The sequence below is a fragment of the Gekko japonicus genome, unplaced genomic scaffold (assembly GCF_001447785.1).
Source record: "Gekko japonicus isolate JY-2015 unplaced genomic scaffold, Gekko_japonicus_V1.1 scaffold1613, whole genome shotgun sequence".
In the NCBI taxonomy this organism is placed as follows: Eukaryota; Metazoa; Chordata; class Lepidosauria; order Squamata; family Gekkonidae; genus Gekko; species Gekko japonicus.
This window is the reverse complement of record NW_015173182.1, coordinates 328325-351596: the sequence shown is the minus strand read 5'-3', so window position 1 is coordinate 351596 and position 23272 is coordinate 328325. Positions and strand designations below refer to the sequence as shown.

Here is a 23272-nt window from a genome sequence, read left to right as displayed (position 1 = left end):
TACGTTGGTGTAGGGGTGGGCAGGCTGAATCCAGAGGTAAGCCCTGGACCTGAATACCCTGCCAGTAAAAAAAAAAAAAAAAGATTCAGGAGCAACATGTAATTCATGAGCAATTCAGGGGTGGTGGCTCCCAGATAGTTCAGGGAAACTATGCTTGGTTGCTTGCCATTTCCCATTCTTCCATCCACTGGAACAGCTTGAAGGATTGGGAAGTATGTAATGTCTGGAAGGAGCCTGGATTTAGGCTGCGATGGAACACAGTGAAGAAAGAGGGAAGGAGCAAAGAAGGTGGCCAAGGTAAAAAACAAAACCAGGATGATGCAGATGCAGCAAGAGATGCGACGGTCAAGATACTGTGGGTAGAGAGAGCCTATCTGTCTATTTTCAGCTTGATCTTTCTCCAAGGAGCTTGGTGTCACACAGATGGTGCGTTTTTGTCCTCACAACCAGCCTGAGAGCTAAATTAAGCTGAGAGAATGCCTGGCCCAAGGTCTCCTATGAGCATTTGAACACAGGTCTCCCAAATCCTAATCTGACATTGCTGCACCACACTGGTTATTATGAAGGGGAGATAAGAAACAGCCAAGTGAATCGGCTAGTCCACCTGCTGCACGTGATGTCTCCAGAGTGTTTCTTTGTTGGTCTGTAAGTTGGGCAGCCAATTTTTTTCTCTGTGGCATGGCTTCTGTGCTTTGGCTGGACAAATTTCGGTTTAGCAGATGACCATTTCCTCATCATTATGCTGCCCATGTTTGGAAAAGCTTCCTTGGCCACTTTTCTACATGCCAAGGACATGGGCTAAACAACAATGGCGATCCTGTTTGAGACTGGGTTCCTGGTGCATTGGTAGCTCCTGTCAGTTGCTAAAGTCCATAGAAGAAATCTTCCACAAGCTTTTCCCATTGGCTGAGCTGTAGTACAAAAATCCATCCTAATGTTCTAACACATTGTTGTTTTAAAGCCAGTGGTTGCTATCTTGTCTTTGATTGATAGGATGAGCTGTTATTCATTTCTTCAGAGATCATTTTAAAGATTTCGGGTCTGTTTTCTGTGGGGAGATAGTAGAAAGCTCCCCCCCATCTCCAGTTTATATAGTACCATATTTACTGGAATTTATTACTTCCAGCAGGCCATACTTGTGACTGACCACTGCTGGAAACAGGATGCTTGGAAGACATAGGAGGTTTTGGGAGGTCACATGGGAGGTTTTGGCCAGCAAGAGGGACAGATTCGGGGGCGCATCAAACGGGTGCAATCACACCGCAACATCTGTGAAGCAGCGCGCACCCGGCCCCAATCCGTCCCTTCAGGCCGATAATGCGCAGCAAAAAAGAACCTACAAAAGAGCAGTAAATACCTGAAACGCCGCAGCAAGCGCGCCCGTGGGATCGCCGGCATGCCCATCTTCAGGAGCATTCGAGGGTCCCTGCCGAACTGCGCATGGGTACACATGCACAGCCGGCTGCCTCGCTCTGTGTCACACCAAGGCATTTTTAGGGCATTTTTAGGGCTATTGAACTTTTACCACATCTTTCTGCCCCACAAGGCGGCGGTTGCTGAGCCCCTGCACAGACTGCTGGACAAGTCAGCGCTGTGGGCCTGCCCCCCCCCCCCCCCGTGTGACTGGGGCCACAGATTACTGGTCCAATACAGTATGGCTGTCCTCATGTTGTTTAAGACCTCCAGTACTGAGCTGCATTCCACGCATATGGGAAACAGACCTGAATGTGGGAACTACAGATCCACACAGTGACTCTTATCGCTAAAAATGGAGGGTCACGGCCCGGGTCCCAAAAATTAAGGCCTGAGACAAAAATGAAGGAAATGGATACACTGGGTGGGAGCCAGTGAATTTTGATGCACATATGAAATTCTGCATGTTGTAGGCACATCATATTGACCACATCTGGGGAAAGTTTTCTTGCTGTGAATGATGGTGTTCAAGTCTGCCTCTGGCAGTTCTAATCCTTTGGTTTTCCCTCATGAAATTTGAGCTGTGGTGGCAAACAGACTTATCAGCCATTCTTTTCACCAGAAGTGAGGTGGAAAGGGAAGGCTGGATCTGTGGATTACACATTCTTTAATCATCACTGGGTTCCATGGTGGCTCACCCAGATTAAGAGGGCGTGCCAAGGAGATTGAGAGATCTGGTTGCTGAGGCTTTGTTGTGACTGAAACAACAGGCGTGGTTATCACACCATCTCAAGTTAATATGTCTCCAAAATCATGGACTTGGGAACCTAGACGGGTCAGGGCCTTCTTCACATATAAAGCTGAGGACTGGAGGTTACACATGTGGTTTTTTTGTGTGTGTGTGTGTGTGTGTGAGAGAGAGAGAGAGAGAGAGAGAGAGGAGTGAACTAAGGAGGCAAAAGACTTTATCCCACGTTTCCACACTCCCTGCACATTTCCTCAGTAGTGAAATTTCCCACATTGACGTTTTAAAAACTGCATGTTATACGAAATTTTCCACAGTAGATTTTGCCTCACCAGGCGCGAACCTGGGGTTTCTGAAAACGAGGGTTTGTGCCCGGTGAGGAAAACTCTACTGTGGAAAATGTCACATAAAAAGAAGCCAAAAAAGAACAGCCGAGCCAAAGAGACATCAGCCTCCACCTGGGTACCGGTAGGCAGCCCTACCCAGAGAATCAATGTGGCCTTAGTTAGGGTTTAATGTGACTAGCACTCCATATGTAAACCGCCCAGAGACCCCCACGGGGGTTAGGGCGGTATATCAAATCGAAGTAATAAATAAATAAATAAATAAATAACACACAGTTTTAAGAACGTCAATGCAGGGAATTTCACCACTGCGGAAATGGTTCCTCCTGTCACACGCTCTAAGCCTAACCTATCTCAATAGAACAAAGTTAGAGTCCAGTGGCACCTTTAAGACCAAAAAAGTTTAATTTGGGGTATAAGCTTTCGTGTGCATGCACACTGAAGAAGTGTGCATGCGCACAAAAGCTTATATACCAGCTTGTACCCAGAATTAAGCTTTGTTGATCTGAGAAGTGCCGCTGGACTCAAACTTTGTTCTGTTGCTTCAGATCAACACAGCTGCTCACCTGAATCTACTTAAGTAGGTTATTGTGAGGATAAAATGGAGAAGGAGAGAATATTGTAAGCAGCTTGGCTCCTCACTGGAACAAAAGTGAGGTATAAATGAAGTGAGTGAATAAATTAATTAATTCCTCTGTACATGTTTGATACATCCTGCATGGAATGTACAGCTTTTTCCCCATCATGGCTTGTACTCTATTTGTAAATAGAGAGCCAATTTGGTGTAATGGTTAGGGACGTAGACTCTAACCTGGGAGAACTGGGTTTGATTCCCCACTCCTCCACATGCAGCTGCTGGCGTGACCTTGGGTCAGTCACAAATTCTCTCAGAGCTGTTCTCTCAAGGGCAGTCTTCGAAAGAGCTCTCTCAGCCCCACTTACCTCACAGGGTGTCTGTTGTGGGGAGGGGAAGGGAAAGGGATTGTAAACCGCTCTGAGACTCCTTTGGGTAGTGGTGTATAAATCCAATCTCCTCCTCCTCCTCTTCTTCTTCTCCTCTATCCCCTCGTTTTCTTTCTATGGCTTTCTATCCTCATATTTCTATGGGTCTCTTATTTTTTTCTGGTATCCTCTTACCTGGTAACCTTCAGATTCAATGGTTCCATTTCTGGTTCTCTCTCTCTGTCTCTCTGCTTATTCTCCCTGTTTTTCAACAGCAACTCCAAGTTAGGACTGATTGGCCTCCAGCTTCCCCTCTGTGGTTGCTTTCTCCTCCATTCTTACTGTTAGAATGTGAGCCTGGGGGCAGGATTTTTCTCTTCTTGGCTTTTGTGTAGTGCTTAATATTTTAATTGCTTTAAAAATATTGCCTTGGGAGTTCTTAACCCAGCACTACCTTGGCTGTGTAGCCTTTCAGTGTTAGCAGAGGTTGTCTGAACAGATTTCTCAGCGCAAAAGTGGTTTTCCCCATTTTTCTTTCACCACTTTTATTACGGTGTGCTTTAATTGTTCACATACAGATCTCCCCTCAGTATTTTCCCTTTTACAAAATGCTTGCCCTCGTGGCAGTGTTTTCTATGAAGCCCCTTATCAGATGTTGTTGTAATCACACACACCATGAGTCCATCGATCATGTGCCATTGCAGTATGCTTTGTCTGCAGTTCTCCTGAGATATGCTGTCACCAGGTTGCAAGACCAGAGGCAATGTGTATATTTATTAACATAAGAACATAAGAGAAGCCAATGCTGGATCAGGCCAATGGCCCATCCAGTCCAACACTGTCACACAGTGGCCAAAAATACCAGGGGCCATCAGAAGGTCCAACAGTGGGGCCAAGACACTAGAAGCCCTCCCACTGTTGCCCCCCCCCAAGCACCAAGAATAGAGTGCATCACTTGCCCCAGACTGAGAGTTCCTATCTATACCTTGTGGCTAATAGCCACTGATGGACCTCTGCTCCAGATGTTTATCCAATTTCCTCTTGAAGCCGTCCATGCTTGTAGCCGCCGCCACCTCTTGTGGCAGTGAATTCCATGTGTTAATTACTCTTTGGGTGAAGAAGTACTTCCTTTTATCTGTTCTAACCCGACTGCTTAGCAATTTCATGGAGTGCCCACGAGTTCTTGTATTGTGAGAAAGGGAGAAAAGGACTTCTTTCTCTACTTGCTCTATCCCATGCATAATCTTGTAATCCTCGATCATGTTATTATATGCATACAGATTCAGTACATTTGAATTAACCTAGGTTCACATGTACCAATGGTGTATGCAAAGGGTAAATATCCGTATTTCTCCTGTATCAGGAGGATTGTGATTAGTGCACGTTCCCGTTACATTGGATTGATGGGTATGCGTGATTGTAACGTCTGAGAAGAACTAGAGAGGGCTGTCTGTGAATGGCATGGGAAGCTTGGAAAGGGAATAGTGCAAAGTTCCAACCAAGGGTAGAATCCTGAAGCACATTTTCTCTCCCCACCTCCTCAGACATAGAAGAACTGAATGATCTTGGCCAAGTTTCCTCACTGGTCCCTGCTGGCTCTGTGAGGCACTCCCATCTCCATTCCAACTCAATTTGGAAAGGGGAAAAACCAGGAGGAAATTGCCACTTATTGTTATAATGATAGTTGTCTGTGTGTGGTTCTAGATGGGCAACAGAACCTCCTTTTGTACCAGTATTGGAGTGCAAGTAAAACAATGTGCAACTATGGTCTGACTTCTGTTTCATGTCACTAAAAATGGAGAGAACAGCCCAACCAAAAGGACACGTATTGAAAAGCCTTGGCTAGGACTCTCTTTTTTTGGGAGGGGGGACAGGAAGGAGTCGTTTGTTCAAGTCCAATAGTTATATAACTTCTAGGGAATCATGTTCTGGCTGGTTTTCAAGGCTTCTTTTCTGTCTGCCTCTACCATCAGCCTTCAGGGTAGTTAGTCAAGGCTTGCTAGACATGACGTATAGTGTGCCCATTGCAAGCCTTACCTCCTCCACCCTGACCCAGAGCTATGAACACTGGCCGAGAAACCAATTAGTCTATTCCTGAAGGGAATCGCTGATAAAACTCTTTAAAGAACCTTAATCCAATCGCTGATAAAACTCTTTAAAGAACCTTAAGTACGCTTCTGTAAAATTGCCACTGGGGTGTGTCAGAGATCAACAGGGCAGCTAGGTAAACAAATGAGCCCGCGTACGGGGAGGGCGGGATACAAATGTAATTAATTAATTAAATAAATAAATTCAAACAAATGTGCACTGTACAAACGCAACTTGTTCTGACCTCCCGTACATCTGTCTTCTTGTCTATGCTGTGGATATGTCTATGTGGTTGCCACATCTTTATGTCTACTTTCCTCTTTTATGTCTGTTATTTAAAATTTTCATCTGTCCATCCCTTGTCTAAACTTCTATAATAGACACTCATGTTTTGGGATAACAAAGTTTGAGTCCAGTCATGGCACCTTTAAGACCAAGTTTTATTCTGGATGCACACAAAACCTTTTACCCAGATTAAAACTTGGTTGGTTTTAACGGTGCCATTGGACTCAAACTTTGTTCTGCTGCTTCAGACCAACACAGCTACCCACCTGAATCAGTCTTTGGGATAGTTTGGTTGGTCCAAATTAAAGGTATTAAACAACTTTAGGGGGGGTTGGGGGGGGGTTGGTGTGCTAGTGTGGTTACTTATCACATTTCACTCAAGGGGTCTCTGATTGCAATGGACTTCCCTGATTTTTCTGTTGCCTGTTCCTGTTTTGCTTTTGGGGTAGATTTTTGAGGGTACCTTTAAATCATGGTTGCTGTGAGTAGTTAGAACTGCTGTTTTGAATGTCACACACAGAGACACATTGAGAATTGGATCTGTTCTGAGAATTTATGCAAAGTGTGTGCACGAATGCCAAGTATCACACAGAAAATTTCCTGGTGTGCAAAAGTCCTAGCACAAGCAGGAGCAATGAAATTACTCTTCGATTTGTGCTTGCACTACAGGAACATAGGGTTGCTAGCAATGCTCCCTCTAAGCTGCGGCGTCTTGTGACCAAAAATTCTGCTTTCTGAGCTACTGGCATTGAAGCTGTGAGTGGGCGATTTGGCTACTGCATAAATTAGTTCACTCTGGAGCCATCCTTCCTGAGCTAAGACAAAAATGTGTGAGCTGGAGGCTAAAAAACTGTGAGCTAGCTCACACTAACTCAGCTTAGAGGGAACACTGGTTGCTAGGTCCCCTCTGGCCACTGGCAGGGATGGGCGGGTAGGGTTGCCAGATTCAGGCTGAGTGTTGGAGGTGATGGGCTTTGCGCTGTCTCTGAGCATCAGACTTCAGAGGTGGTCTATAAGGGAGTCAGACTCTGCTGCCCTTTTCTTCTACTGCTCTGATACTATCCCTTTGATGTGTAGATTGCTACTCTCTGGGAATCTTCCTTCCTTCTGATTTGACGCCTTCTCTCCACACTGGGCCTTCTCTTCTTCATCTTGGCACCATGAGGTCAAGAGATGTTTTCTGCATCTCTATCCATCCTAGCTAGTTAGTCAAGATTAGAATCCTATCTCTACTCTCTCCTGTCTCGAATGGAGTTCCTTACAATAAAGGACTCATATTAGTTTTGCAAGGTTCAAGAGGCTTTGTGTGTAACTTTGTTTCTTTATGAGCACACACAAACCAGATAGACTCTGCTGCGTTATTTGCCTTGAGCACTCTGCTAACCCAAATAATCCTTCACTGAGAAACACCTGGAGATTTGGGGATAGAGCATGGGAAGGACAGAGAGCTCAGTGCCCTAGAGTCCTAGAGTCCACCCTCCAAAGCATCCATTTTTTCCCGGGGGAACTGATCTCTAGTCTAGAGAGGAGCTTTAATTCCAGGGGATCCCAGGGTCCCACCTGGAGGCTGGCATCCCGATGTGAAAGTGATTGTATCCCCACTACCTTTTCTTTGTGCACAAGACAGAACGCACAGTATTTCTTCTGATAACAGTTCAGTTGCAAGTGAAATAAAACCATGCCAGACGTGTCTTGCACACTTTATAAGAATGTTGTGACTTCATTAAAAATTATACTGAAGTGCTCTTTGTGGCTGTGGCCCATGCGCAGGCTGCATTAAGCTAAGTTCTTTCTGCTCATGCATTGTCACATCCAATCCCTATGCAGATAACTAGTGTAACTTCATGCATCTGACTTTCAGCTCCTCTGCAACCTGGTCTGTTGTGAAATTAAGCACACCAGGTGATTCTGCATTGGCTTTTCCCTCCATTGTTTCACCCAGGGGTCATTTCCTGAGGGAGCAAACAGGAGCAGAGCTCCGGCAGTAAGGAGATCAGGGGTAGGCACATGCAACAAGCCCCGCCCCTGCTCCCAGCAGCCCTCAGTCAGGCCACAAGGAGCAAGAAGCAGCCAGGTGTGCCAGGCCCCCCCCCCCCAGCTCGCCTTCAGGTACAAGCTCTCCCTCCTCTGTGAGGACAGATCTGCGTGGGCCCCCCCTCCATAGCTAGCAATCCAAAACAGTCCAGTGGCACCTTTAAGATCAAGTTTTATTCAGGTACAAGCTCTCTTTCCTCTGTGAGGGCAGATCCGCATGTTCCCCCCCCCCCAATAGCTAGCAATCCAAAGCAGTCCAGTGGAGCCTGAGCAGTGGGTGATGTCAGGGGGTGTGGCATATGCAAATAAGTTATGCTAATAAGTTATGCTAACGAGCTCCTGCACCTCTTTGTCTACGAAATGACCCCTGGTTTCACCAAACCCACGTTGGGACAGAAATTCCTCTCTGCGTTGCATGCTACTTTCACTTTCTTTGATCCTCAGATTTTATGGTATCCTCTACACTGCATGCCGGTTTCACTTTCTTCATTCATCGGGTTTTATGGTACTATCCGGATAGATTTATGGTAATTCAGGGGTAACTTTGCAGTCCGTGGGGCGTTGCCCTGGGGTATTTGAATGTGGTTTTGAGCTGCACCTTTGGTAAAACAACGGAGGGAAAAGCCAATGTAGAATCGCCCACTATTGCATAGTCATCATTTTTGCAAAAAAGGAAACGGTTATGCTTCAAAAGCTGGTGCAATACAGGCAGTGACAGAGCCCATGAACCCAGCATACTTCGGGTAGAGGAGAGCGTGCATTCAGCAATGTGTTGTAACATGTAGGGCAGCTCTTGGGCAGGAGTCCTTGATATGGAAATGGGGCTTTCCAAGTTTACAAGTCTTTGACTTCATCTGTTGGATGTTGGAATGCATGCTGTGACTCCTCCACCTTCTGGCTGGTTGTCCTTCCTGCTCTCTCACTCTCCTTTTCAGACCATGACTGCAAAGGGAGTCCCAGGGGGCCATCCTCTCTCTGAATCTCTTCACTGACTCCCTGTCCACATCACTTGCAAGGCTGTAGTCCTCAGCAGGGATGCTCAGACACCCACCATTCAGTTAATGTCCTGTTCACCAGCTGTGATCAGGCAGCCGGTTTTTCGATGCAGTGTTCGTCTGTTCACCAACCTATTTGTGGCTGTTCAGCAGGTTGTTTCAATGCATCCCTTCCTAACAGTACAGTTCAACCTTTTTGTGCCTGTATTCTCTCAGACAGCCTGACAGAGTTCTGCTCCTCCTCATCCTTGCTGTATCGCTGCTTTGTTCAGCCTGCAATAGTTTAAACCATTAAATCAGTCATAAATCTTATAACTCAGTCATTACAAAGAGTGTTTTAAAAAGATGCTATTTGTTTGGTGCTCATCTAAGACCGAGGGCCCCAATGTGGTTCCAATGGATACCTTGGTGCCTACCATCTATTTTTAGAAAGTGGGAGGGACCAAGTGGGGCATTTGCCAAGGAGGGCTTCTGATTGGCTGTGCAGATTTTTGAAAACATTCCTTTGGTGGCAGCTGCCAGCACAGCACAAGGATCTTCACTGTGTGTGGGAAGGTAAGCTGCATTTTCTGGCTGGCTCCACCTCCTACAGCAGCCATTTTGAGGCTGTGCCGACCGCCCCGTGTCAGAATTCCAAACAAGCCCACAGGCTGGAATAGGCAGGGGGGCCCTGATCTAAGTAGACCTTAGTGACACTAATGGCTTCTGGTCTGCTTGGTCGGGCCACCATTTTTGCACATGCACAGTTTTGTGGAAGCCAGTGCGAACCTGTTTGGTGGATGTTCAAGTCATCTGGTGCCAAACAAAGCCAAACCAGTGTTTGGCTCATGCCTGAACATCACAGTTGAACAAAGTGAGTTCAACAGCTGAACACGTTTGCAACCAAATTCGTGGCACTCCTTGTCCTTAGTGCTAAAAGGTTACGCTCTCCTCCCCAGCCACACCTTGTCCATTACATGCTGCTGTGAGGCTAGAGGTCATTCCTGATAGTTCATAACCATTTGTTCTATTAATTCCTTTAAAGGTTCTGCTTACATGGCTGCTCCAATCTGAAGGAGGCCCGAGAAACATTTACAAGTTTTGATGAAATCTTTCTCTAGCAAAGGCCAATAAGAAGAAGAGGAATACTTGAAAACAGGATGTCGAAGGTCATCCCAAGCCATGTAGTACGGGTTGGACAGACAATATGTGTTTCATCCCAGGAAGAGCAGTGCTTGCATAAGCATGGGTGCTCACCCTCTCACGCATTGCCCACAAAGTACTTTTATTACTCAACTGAGGGTTTGGACAGACGGAGCTCACTTGCCCAAACCAGAGGGTGCTCATTGCCCAAGACTGAACTCTTTAGCTCTTGGAAGCCTAGTACAGAGACCACACCTATGATGAGGTCTCCAACCCCAGAATGTCTGCAAGAGGAACCGTTAGACACAACCGGTGACACCTGCCCATTCTCTCCTACTTTGGATATATCCATTGAGAACCTGAATCGTCTGATCCTGGAGATAGATCCCACTTTTCAGCCTCTCCAGCTAAAGCCGGGCCCAACCCAGACTCCTGCACACGTTATCCCATGTGAACAAAAGCATGCCCCTGATTCCCCAGGTGAGTTTTGAAATTCGTCAGGCCGTAGGGCTAAGTTTGTGGAGCTGATGAATGGCAAAATTGCCAAGAGTTGTCCTTTTTGTGTGTTGAAGAGATTGTCTATGAGCAAACATACATGCTGGCCCTTCTGAAAAGTGGTCCTTAGATCCTCCATTCCTTAATAACAGCGGGAGCAATCACAAAACCGGCTGTGCACACAAATTCCCTTCCCCAAAGTTAAGTCCTTCTGAATTTCCCAGATAGGAAATAGAGTGTGATCACTATTGCATTAATGTCTTCCTAAGACAATGTGTCATCCCCCCAAAAAAGTATATTATATTCTGCACAAGATGTTACTAATTGCCAGCTCTGAGTTGGGAAATATCTGGAGATTTTGAGGGTGGAGCCTGGAGAGGGGTGGGGTTTGGGGAGGGGCGGGACCTCAGCAGGGTACAAAGCCATGGAGTCCAAACCAGCCATTTTCTCTAAGGGAACTGATCTCTGTTTTCTGGAGATGAGTTCTAATAGCAGGATATCTCCAGGCCACACCTGGAGGTTGAGAACTCTACCTGTTGTAGGGATCTGCGTGGCCAGGATGCAGGTCTAGCTGGACTTTTGGTCTACTGTAGCTGAACTTTTCTTCTCTACATCCATTATTGGAAGATTAGTTCTTTTAACCATCAGTTCACATGATCATTCGCTGCAGCATACCTGACTGATTTTTCCAAATGATAAGAAGATTAGATGTGCCAGTTAAACATAGCATCATTTTTGGTACTTTGCCCACCATGGGCTTGGCATGAGGCTTGTTCAGTCACATCCATTTACTAATTGTACAGTCCCAAAGATGCCTCAGAGGGTGTTCCATGTGGTGACTGCCAAAAAACATCACGGGATTAACATTGCTTCCCCCATCTTTGAGCTGCAAGTACTTGAGCATGTCAAGAATCTCAAAGTCTTTAATAAAACATAACTCCCCATCCCTCATGTGCCTTTTGCATTAATTAAAGGCTTCTGCGCACAGCAGATAATCTATTACTGTAAATTCTCCCTGAAATGGTAATGTGGCAGGTAATGTTTTGGCCCACACACCACAAGATTTCTTGGATGTTATCCCAGAATGCACTGGGCAGTGTCCAGGAATCACAAATATAGACATTTCATCATGAAAATGCTAGAAACATCCTGACCAAGCATTGTTCTAATGCAATATGCTATTCGACAGTGGCCAGCTGTATGCCTCTGGAAATTCATAAGCTTAAGGAAATAGCCCCCCTGCCTGATTCCCAATACTGATATATTTTTTTAAATAAAGTTTTATTGATATTTTAAGCACAAAACAACAATTCCAATAGAAAAGTCAGAATACAAGCGAAACAGGTCGTACCATTCACAACTTTCACTACAATAATAATGCTCTATAGAACCGTGTATAGATTTCATAACGTTTGATTCAGTTATATAGTAACATCTTGTATTTAACATTGCAAATTTCTTCCCAGTTGAACCCACCTATATTGAGTCTATCTAACAAAGGATACCAAGCATGCATTGGACTCATCAAGTCGCATTCCGTTTGAGTTTCTGTGTAAAACGTATTAAAATTCTCTAGTAAAAATAGGTCCCAAACCTTATGAACCCAATGTTGTATACTCGGAGGATTGGGTTCTTTCCAATTCTTGGCAATAACTATTTTGGCCGCTGTGAGTAGCGTACCAATCATCTTCAAGGAGGGTACAAGGGGTGAGTCAGCAGGCCACAAATTTAACAATAACAACAAAGGATCGGGTGGAACTACAACGCCCGTTAAAACCTTAATCTTTTGAATAACAAGAAGCCAGAAATTGTTGATGACCGGACAGGACCACCAGCAGTGAATATAAGACGCTTTTACCCCACATTGTTTCCAGCATAAGGGTTTAATATGTGGGTATATATGCGTTAACCTAGCTGGAGTAAGATACCAACGGGTTAGGACTTTCATGTTGGCTTCAAACACATTCAAAGATTTCCGTTAGGGGTCTGGTCAGGGAGAGTTTAAAGGCAGAGTGTTCCACAAAATGCCGGAGCTGGAGGTATTCAGCCCATTGTATCTTAAAATTATATTTTGATTCTAATTCTATCTTGTCTAGCATTTTCTTGTTGTGCATAACGTCTATCAGTCTTGTAACTTTTGCTTGTTTCCATGCTCGGAATTGTGATGGCTCTTTTGCTGGTAGGAACCATGGTTGCCCACAGAATGTACTCAGTTTCGAGGTGGGGGAGGTGAGAATACGTTTATGTTGGTCCCAAGTTTTGAGAGTGTGTTGCAAAAATGGTGATATTATATCAGTATTTAATGCATTGCGCTTTGTTCTCCATAGTAACGCCTGAAAGCTCTGGCCTCTTGTTGAATATTCTTCAATCCAAACCCAGTCCAGTTGTGAGTCTGAATCATATTGTCGGACTAGGGATGCTAACGTGGCCGCCTTGTAATATGAAGATAAATCGGGAGAGGCTAGCCCTCCTCGTTTCAGAGGCCTGGCCATAGTTCTAAAATTTACCCTTGGTATCTTATTATTCCAGACAAATTTGTTTATATCTCCTTGCCACTTTCGGAGGGTATTTTTGGGAATACCGATATTTGGAGACATGCTATCTTGGTGAACACTGAAGGTCTGTTTAGCAATAATGACATTGCTCCCGATAAGTCTCTCTCTTCTGTGAATCCGGCTAATCCATTTTGGGACCATCTAAGCACATGTCTGTCACCACATCTGCAGTGATCATTGCAAATTAATTATGCATCTCTACAGAGTATCTTGCTTTATATCTGTCCTGAACCTACTTCATTGGATGGCTGATCATGAGTTCTCATATTACAAAATTGGGAGAAAAGTCTCTCTAACTACCAAGCTTTTCCGCATTTTCATTTTCCTTATTTGTGTGTTCCTGTTTTTTAAAGGAACGGGGGGGGGGGGGGGGAGTCTGTTCTACTGGTGTTTTGCTCCCTCTAGTGGTTGATTCGATATTACATCACTTTCTGTCTGGCATATCTCCCTGCAGACGTAAACTGCAATTTTTTGTGCTAAAGCAACAGGAACACACAAGCAAGGAAAATGAGGATGTGAAAAAGCCCTACCATCTCAACACTGATCATAACCTCTGTTTGTTTCACAAGATGCAATAAAAAGGCACAGCAATTAAAATCATAAAAGCAATGCGCTTCTGCACATGCAAAGCAATTAAAATAATAAACTATCAAGAACAGCAGTCACTTCCAGTCCACTCCTCCATAATCCATGCAAGCAGCAGAAGCACAACTTGGTGGGAAATCCTGTCTAAATGGCATCATTGTACAGGGTCTTCTAAATGTAACTAGGTTAGTAATCTTGTAATAATCGTGTGGATTGCTATCAGGTTATGCCTTAGTTGCTTTTTCTAAACAAATATAAGGCTTCAAGAAGTATTATAAAACTATTTCTAGACCACCTTTCCCTGCTTAGTGGGTCTAGGTTTAGGAGCATTGGCATCTAGTGGGAGGGCACGTGATTTCTAGAGAGCCTCTATGAGGGCTTGGCATAGTGTTGCCAACCTCTAGGTGGTGGCTGGAGATCTCCTGGAATTACAACTGAACTCCAGGCAACAGAGGTCAGTTCGCCTGGAGAAAAATGGCTGCTTTGGAAGTTGGACTCTATGGCATTATACCCCATTGAAGTCCCTCCTCTCCCCAACCCCACCCATCCAACCCCTGCAAAGCCATATAGTGTCCACTCTCCAAAGCAGCTATTTTCTCCAGGGGAACTGATCTCTGTAATGTGGAGACCAGCTGTGATTCCAGGAGATCCTTTTTTTCCATGCCTGGCTCCCCGAAGATTACCAGGGGTTCCAGGCATGCACCTGGCAACCCAATTAGACCAGCATAGTAATTCCCCACTCCCTCTCTATGGGAACTGAGCATGTACACAAAAATATCCTACAGGACTGAGGAATGAAGAGGAATTGTTTTGGAATGAACTCTGTACATATATCTAATCTTTGTGGTATACAGACTCCAAGCTCTTCTTTTTTTAAAATACTTGTGATAAACAAGAATTATTCTTCAGAACCACTCCCTGCTAATTTGCACATGACCACGGAGTCCTCATTAAGATGGTTTGGCATGGTATTCAGAGCCACGGAGCACACTGAAAAGTATAATTTATTTGTCTCAAGCCTATTTCAATCCAGTCAGGAAACAAAGCACCTGAATTGGCATTTCATCCTTGCCCGTTCCATGCCCAAGACCAACATGATCTGTTACACCCATGCGGTTACAGGCCATTACCTTTCACCACAGTGGTGTCAGATGAACAAGCCAAGAAGAGACTTCTATGGTACTAATTTAATGTTTAGCAGACATCTCAAACGTGTTATATGTAAACTCAATCTTTCTGATTTCTTACTGTGTAAAATAGATAATAATGCTTAGAAATTCTGCCCAAAGGCAATCATGAAAGCTTTCTGCTCCTGCTTCATCTCATGAAGGCATGAAGTTACTTTTTAAATTGTATTTTTGCATTTTGTGTGTGTGTGCCTGTGCCTGGAAGTCACGGCAACTTCTGGCAACTCCTACTGGGGTATGGAGGACATTCAGAGAAGTGGCTTGATATAGCCTGCTTCTGTCTCCCAGCCCTGATATTCTTTGGAGATCTCCCTTCCAAGTATTTGCCAGGGTCAGCCCTGCTTAGCTTCCAAGATCTGACAAGATCCAGCATGCCTGGCTATCCAGGTCAGGGCTGAAGCTGCTTTAAACTGAGTCAGACCAGTGGTGTATCGAAGTCATACTGTCTACTCCAGTTGGCAACAACCCAGTAGACCTGTTCACAACTTACAACTTCCATGTACAGTGTCTTTATACAGGTATTGAGTAATTCTCATGTTATATTCAGTGTATGTGTAGCTGAACATGGGGTTTATCATACATATATCCAGGGTAGTAGTCCTTAGTTTCATTTGTAAAGTGGACATGTGTTGGCTCTGTCTTGCAAACAGATGCACACATATACATGCAGGATCTACATGCATTCATTGTAACTTACAAACAGGGCTTCCAGGATCTCAGGGCTTCTACAGGGGTGTCAAACATATGGCTCGTGGGCCGGAACCAGCCCATCCAGGGATCTTATTCAGCCCACAAGCAACTGGTCATTACCTTCATTCATTGCCAGATGACCTTCATTTCATTATGCCCCTGCGTACTGTCCCAGTGCTAATGAGTAATGGACATTGGAAGTGGGAGGAAGGGCATCGGAGAGAGACTATAAGGAAATGCTGTTAAGAGTGTTAACGTTTTAGGAGATTGGTCGATGCTTTTCTCTGCAAAATGGCTACCCTTCTTCGAAATGATAACTGAAAATGACATCCAACCATATAATCAGATATATCTCAAACTACTATACAGGTAGATATCATGTTCCTCATATTACAAATACATACATAACACTGGTTGTGTACCACTGAGTTAAGCACTGTAACATATAGTATTACCTTAAGACAATTCTAAATTTAGTTCTTTTTAGATACTAAGACTTACTGCTCTATAGTTTTCAAAAGTTATAATGGTACCCCTCTTTGAAATATTATTCATTGTACTTTGAAATATTGAGATGTGTGGGAGAGCACAGCGCCGACGGCTGCTTGAGAGCTGAGCTCTGAGCAACCATTCGTTTCTTCAGATTTAAAGGATCTCTGAACAATCAGAGACCACCCCACGCTCCGGGAGAGGAGCAATGGGGGGCAGAGGGCTTGAGCTGAGGTCCTGGTGAGAAGGCAACTAACTGGGAGACCTCATTAGCTCACCTTGAAGCAATCCGGAGGAAGAAGCTCGCGGCAGTGAGTAGAGCTGTTGCTACCACGAGCAACGAGACTGATAAGTGGATTTTAAATTGAGCACATAAACGTGAGTGAAGGAAACTGTTCTGTGTTCTCAAAGCAAAGAGTGTCGCATCTGTAGCCCCTAATGGATTGGAAAAATCTCCCCAATTCTACTTAACTAGCCAGAACCGGAGAACTTTCCAACTGTGGTGATGTTTTGGCAGAGTAGAGGGGAACAGCTGGGCAAAATACCAACAAACTGTTAAAAGGAGTGCAAGAGGAAGAGAGACTTTAAAGAGAAGTATTGGAATTATGGTAGATATTATTTGTGGATGTATAAAGAGCGAGCAAGCCCCCCAAAAATCTTCTTCGATCTCAATTTTTCCCTCCATCAGGAGGGGGGCAGGAGGCCCATTATAATTAGTGGGGTGAAATGGTAGAGCCCATCTGGAAATTTAATAAAGACTAAAAGTGCTTGCTATGTCCATAATTGACTATAATTGATTATTGATGGTTTTAAAACTGACTCCCCCCCCCCAATGGAGCGTGGTTGCGTATGGAACTGCTTGGAACAAATAATAACAAAGCTAGGCGTGTGGCCAAGGGATACTGGCGACTCTCCAGCACTGGGCAGTGAACCAGAATTGGGCCTAAAACATAACACGGAGATAACAGATTCTGGGAAGTCAGCCAGATGGAAAAAAAACAATAAATAAATAGACAATAGTAAAATAGGTTAGAATTTGTATAAAGCTCAGAGAACAATCAGCAAAATGTCATCTGTTAAAACTGTTCACACTGCCAAGACTACACAATCTTCACCAGGGACGGGGGGGTGACTGTTAGTAAATTAGCAGCATCAGTGCAACAAGAAATGCAGAACATGGTCATCAAGGCAGTAGATCCAATCAAAGGTCAGATGGACCAAACTTTAAGACAAATAACACAAATCACAGAACAATTCACAAATAGTATGCAAGCCATTCAAAAACAGGTGGCTGAAAATTCAAAGGACATAGCAGAGCTGAAGAAAAACAATGAGAAGACAGAGAAGAAGATGAAAGCGGTGGAAGAGGACACAAGAAGGATGGAAGACAAACAACGGGATTATGAACAAGAGCTTATACAACTGCAGGTGGAAAAATTCCACCTGTTAAGATTCCAGAACATTCCAGAACATTCCAGAGGGAAAAGATGAAGACCTTCCAGGGAAGATGGCTGAATTACTGGCAGACCATATGGACATGGGAAAAGATGAAGTGGAAAAAGAGTTTGATCAAGCATTTAGAATGAATTCAGTGTATGCAAGACAGATAAAAGTTCTACGGGAAATACAAGTACACTTCTATACGAGGATGGTAAGGGACAAAGTATTGAGGGAAGTAAATGCGAAACCATTAGTGAAAGATGGAACTGAAATAAAATTTTGAAGGAAATCCCATGGAGGGTAAGGGAAAAAAGAAGAGAATATTCTAAATTAACATGGCTACTGAAGAAAAATGATATTCAATACAGATGGTTACTCCCAAAGGGCATGGTTTTTACCTATCAAGGGAAAAAAATACTGGATCACATCTACCTTTAAAGCGGAAGACTTTCTAGGAAAATATGGGGAAGAACTTGGAATGGAAGAGGAGGAGGAAGGAGAAGAAGAGGAGGAAGGGGAGAGTAAAGAAGAAGAGTTACAGGTGGAAGGAGCAGAAGCCAATCTTAATCCTAAAGAGAAGTCAGGTTGTATGAAGGAAATTTCCAATTGGAACGCGGCACTGGACAAAGGTGAAAAGGCACCAACAGAATAGCAAGAACAATGGATGAAGGGAAACTTAGAATACTCTCAGTAAATGTAAATGGATTGAATGGACCACAAAAAAGAAGAAGGATCTTCCACCAATTAGGTTAACAGAAATTGGATATAATTTGTTTACAAAAAACATATATTCGTGAAAAAGATGAGAAATATTTGCTAAATAAAAAATTAGGGAAAACATTCGTAGCCTCAGACAAGAGGGAAAAGAAGAGGGGAGTGGCAATAATAGTTAAAGAAAACTTATTCCCCGAAAAAGTTTATGCTTCAGATGATGGGAGAATTTTGATGGTGGAAATACAAAATCAAGAGAAAAAGATTTTGGTAGTAAATATTTATGCACCAAATCAAGACCAAGAGAAATTTTATAAGGAACTCCATAAATCTATTGTTGGACAGGACTGCCAAAATATTTGTTTACTGGGAGATTTTAATACAATCTTTTATGAAGAAAAGGATAAACAGACAGGCGGGGAGGAGAAGAAAAGAAGGATAGAAATGCCCAAAAAAAAAATCTAGAACAATTGCTGACTGAATTAAATTGGGTAGATGTTTGGAGAATAAGGAATTATTCTACGAAACAATTTAAATATTATTTGGCCAGACATGATTCATGGTCACGCATAGATATGATATCGATTTCAACAGTAATGGTTAAGGATATGTTGGAGGTAGAAATACAGGCAGGAACATATGCAGATCATAAACCATTATATTTGGAGTTGCAAACAACTGGGAAGAGAAGCAGATGGACCATGAACTTAAGAAACTTAAGAAACCATAATTTTGTAAATAAAATGAAGGAAGAATTAACAGTCTTCTTTAAAGAGAATAAAAAACAAGAGACATTATTGAAAGTGATTTGGGATGCAATGAAAGCATTTTCTAGAGGATTATTAATTCAAGAAGCAGCAAAAATAAATAGGCAAAGGAAACAAAGGTATGAGAACTTGAAAAAACAAATAAATATACAAGAGAATATCATGATGTCTAAAGTGAATAATGATGGAGCAAAAAGAAGACTAAAAATGTTACAACATCAGATGAGCTGTTTACTGAAAGAGGAGATAGCAAAGAAACTATACTTTGCAAAACAAAACTTTTTTGAAAATGCTAATAAACTGACTAGATGGCTGGCCTATAAAATTAGTCAACAGAAGGAAAGAACTTTTTTTAAAAATCTTGAGAAAAGAAGGGAAGGAAATCTATAGAAGTGAAGAAATCAAAAAAGCTATGGAGGAATATTATAAAGCGTTATATGGGAAAACAACAGTGAGTATGGATAAAATTAAAAGTTATTTAGAAAAATATCAATTGCAAAAACTTACAGAAGGACAAAGAAAAATATTAAACCAACAAATCTCAATGATGGAAGTGGTTGAGGCAATAAAGAGGCAAAATAGAGGGAAAGCTCCGGGACCAGATGGACTTTCGATAGAATTTTACCATATTTTTGAAGAGCAGATTGCACTAACCTTTAAGGATATATGTAACATGGCGAGAGAACAAGGCGTAATTCCAGATATGTGGAAAGAAGCAAATATTTCTTTGATTCATAAACAAAACTTAGATGAGAAGGAAATGAAAAACTATAGACTGATATCACTGTTAAATGTGGACTATAAGATTTTTGCATCAATTCTGGTGCAGAGGCTGAAAAAATATTAGTGGAAATAATAAGGATCAGTCAGGATTTTTACCTAAGAGACAAATGAGGAATAACTTGAGAATATTGATGAATGTGTTAGAATACTATGAACTACACCATGAGAAGTAGATGGCAATGTTAACTGGACCTTCATGTTGGAGACGCTTCGCATGCTAGATGCAGGAGAAAGCTTTATTACTATGATTCAAGCAATATACAGTGAACAACAGGCAAAAGTTATGGTCAATGGAGAACTTTCAAATAATTTTGAGATCCAGAAGGTTACGAGGAAAGGATCCCCACTTTTGTTTATTATGGTACTGGAAGTTATTAATGAAGCCATCAGAAAAGAGAGTAAAATAACTGGACTTCAAGTGAAGAAAGAACGCTTTAAAATACTAGCATTTGCAGATGATGTGGCATTAATACTTGAAAACCCAATACAAGCAGCAGGAGTCCTGAAGGACAAGATTGAAGAGTATGAAGCTGTGGCGGGTTTCAAAATAAATATAGAAAAAACTAAAATTATAACTAAGAACTTGGACGACAAACAAAAAGAAAAGTTACAAGAAATTACAAGATGTTAGATTGTAAAAAAAGCTAAATATTTAGGAATTATGGTCACAAATAAATGTAGTACACTCTATGAAGACAACTATAAAGTATTGCCACAAAAATCTAAACAAGACTTGGACAACTGGAAAAATCTGCAACTTTCCATGATGGGGAGAATTGCTTCAATAAAAATTAATATTTCACCTAGATGGATGTTTCTCTTTCAAACTATTCCGATACTACAAAATCAAAACTTGTTTAAAGACTTAGACCAGATGACATCTAAGTTTATATGGCAAGGGAAGAGGGCACGAATAAGATTGAAAATGCTACACGATGTAAAAGAAAGAGGACGGTTTGGAGTACAGAATTGGTTATTGTATTATAGAGCTGCAGCATTAGTATGGATTAAAGAATGGATTACTTTAGAAGATTTTTAGATTTAGAAGACTTTTAAAAATTGAGGGCCATTATTTACTGCTAGGATGGAATGCTTTTTTGTGGTATGAAAAAGCAGGCCCTCAAAAATATTTTAAACAGCATTGGCTGAGAGCAGCATTATTAAAGGTTTGGGACCCTATACATAAAAACTTTTATACTAAAAGATCAAGACTGATTATACCTTTAGAGGCATTTACCTTACCTAATGTATATGTGGGAGAAGAATTGTTAAGATACCAGGACATTTTGGATAAAAAAGACAATCTGAAATTACCAGAACAATTATCCGGGTGGAAGAAAGCGCAACTGGAATCAATATATTTGAAGGATAAGAAACTAGGTTTTAATAATAAAATAACTAAACTGGAAGAAACTGTTTTAACAGCAAAAAATACAGTTATAAAGAAAATATATAAGATTTTATTGTATAAATTCTCCCATTACATTCTCCTTACACTGGCAAATGGGGTAGCAGCTGTGAGAGCTAATACGTAGGGCTACATCTATGACTGCATCCTTATCTTTAAAGGTCTCTCTGTTCCGAGAGTCCCCTGAGCATGCTCAAGAGTGTCCATTGCTGCTTGGAAGTTTGGGAAATGGGATTACCAGTTCCCCTCTGCTTAATACAATGAACTAGGAGCAACAACAACAAGCCTTTATTACGGTCATAGACCAGTATAATAGAAGACAGATAAGTACAGATAAGGGAGCAATAAAATTATAAAATATTATGGCATCTAAAATTATAAATAAGAATCTAAAAGTGTTAAAATACAGACATGATAAAATCAATATTAAGATCAGAAATTAGATTTAGGCCTATCTGTACTTTATTTCTTTCCTAGTTTGGTATGCCAACCAACCAAATTTGGCAACCATCCTAGTCAGCTTTTGGTTATCCCCTGCCAGCATAGTTGACAAAAGTATGCTTCTATTACGACCTGGAAAGGAATTAACTATGGGCTTGATCAAATCTTCCCTAATGTTTTGATATATAATACAATCAAAAATTACATGTTCCAATGTTTCGTCAGCTCCCAACCCACATATACAACTTTTCCTCTGTGTTCTAGTATATCTTGCCTCCATTATGGCTGAGGGTAAGGCGTTGTATCTTAATAGGGTAAAAATTCTTCTGTGGTTGCAAATGTCTAAATATTTGATATAAGATCTCAAAGTTATCTTATTAAGTGTACTTACATCAAATACAGGGCTCCTAATCCTACTCACGTCCATCTGTCGTTCAACATCTAGTATTCTTTGTTTTAGAACTGATCTAGCCTGCTCATGTCCCAAGGACAGAATAAATTGTTTTGAAAAACCATAACAAACCAGTTTATCTTCTATCTGTTTCCGCCATAAGGGAACAAAGTTGTCTTGCATCATAGTATGGGAAAGGCCAGTGGATAAGAAAATCAGTTTTAACCAATAATGAAATGCAGCAATCCACAATCTTGCCTCCACCGTGACCAGGCCAGCCTCTAAGCGGATTGCAGCGTTTGAAACACTTGGTGGAACTTGAAAAATAGCTCTTAAAAATTTCGATTGCGTTCTTTCAAGTAAGGTCAAATTTGCCAGGAGGGACAAAGGAGCTCCATATAATAATTGGGGTAAAACTTTTATAGTAAATAACTTAATGGCAGCTTCTAAGTTGCGACCTCCTTTGGACCAAAAGAACTTCTGAATAGCTCCAGCACTTTTCTTCGCATTGGCTGACAGGTAATCAACATGGCCTTTCATATGACCAGACGACTGAAATATAACTCCAAGATATCTATAGCAGCGAACTTGCTCAATGGGACAAGAGTCAATGACCCAGTTAAACACCCTAGGCTTGTTGGCAAAAGCCATTATTTTAGTCTTCGTGTAATTTATCTCTAAGCAGTTCTGACTGCAGTACTGCCAAAGAGCACACAGAGCTCTCTTAAGTCCCTTAGGGGTCCTAGAAAGCAGGACAGCATCATCTGCGAATAGTAAAATTGAAATATGTCTATCTGCAAGTTTTGGAGGATGGAATTCAAGTTTGTGCAAAAACTGTACCATATCATTAATGTAAATATTAAATAAAAGAGATGCCAAAATACATCCTTGTTTTACTCCTCTGTCTGACCTGATCATCTTTGTAAGATGACCTTGAGGAGATAAGCTTAGTAAAATAGATAATGAATTTAGAAATTTAATAAGCAGAAGAAATAATAAAGTCTCTTGTTATATGTTATATGTTGTGGGGGGTAGTTGGGGGTTGTTTGTATGTATGTTTGTATGTCTGTAGTATATAATGGAAAAAATAATAAAAAGGTACCCTCGGGTACTTAAAAAAAAGAAATATTGAAAGTTACTGTTATTTTAATGTTGTAACGACTTATCAGAAATCTTAATAAAAAGTTAATGGTTAAAAAAGAGTGTTAATGTTTTAAGCATGTTTGTATTTTGAGTAAAAAAATAATATTGTTAATTTGAAGTCCAATCTCAGTCTTTTATTAATACTCGTAGACCACCAGGTCATAAGCAAACAGGGAAAATATATCAATATGCAAGCAATGTAAGAATATTGTTGGTCTT

The 23272-nt window shown here is 41.9% G+C and overlaps 1 protein-coding gene across 2 annotated transcripts in view; it reads left to right on the top strand.

The window, feature by feature from the left end:
* The window catches only part of TNS4 (tensin 4), a 53283-nt gene that overhangs the window by 518 nt on the left and 29493 nt on the right, over positions 1–23272 (top strand). For both annotated transcript variants that reach the window (XM_015422584.1, XM_015422583.1), the window contains exon 2: positions 9871–10448. In XM_015422584.1, coding sequence (XP_015278070.1) covers positions 9986–10448 — 463 coding nt within the window. In that variant the 5' untranslated portion in view covers positions 9871–9985. The remainder of the gene's footprint in view (positions 1–9870; positions 10449–23272) is intronic.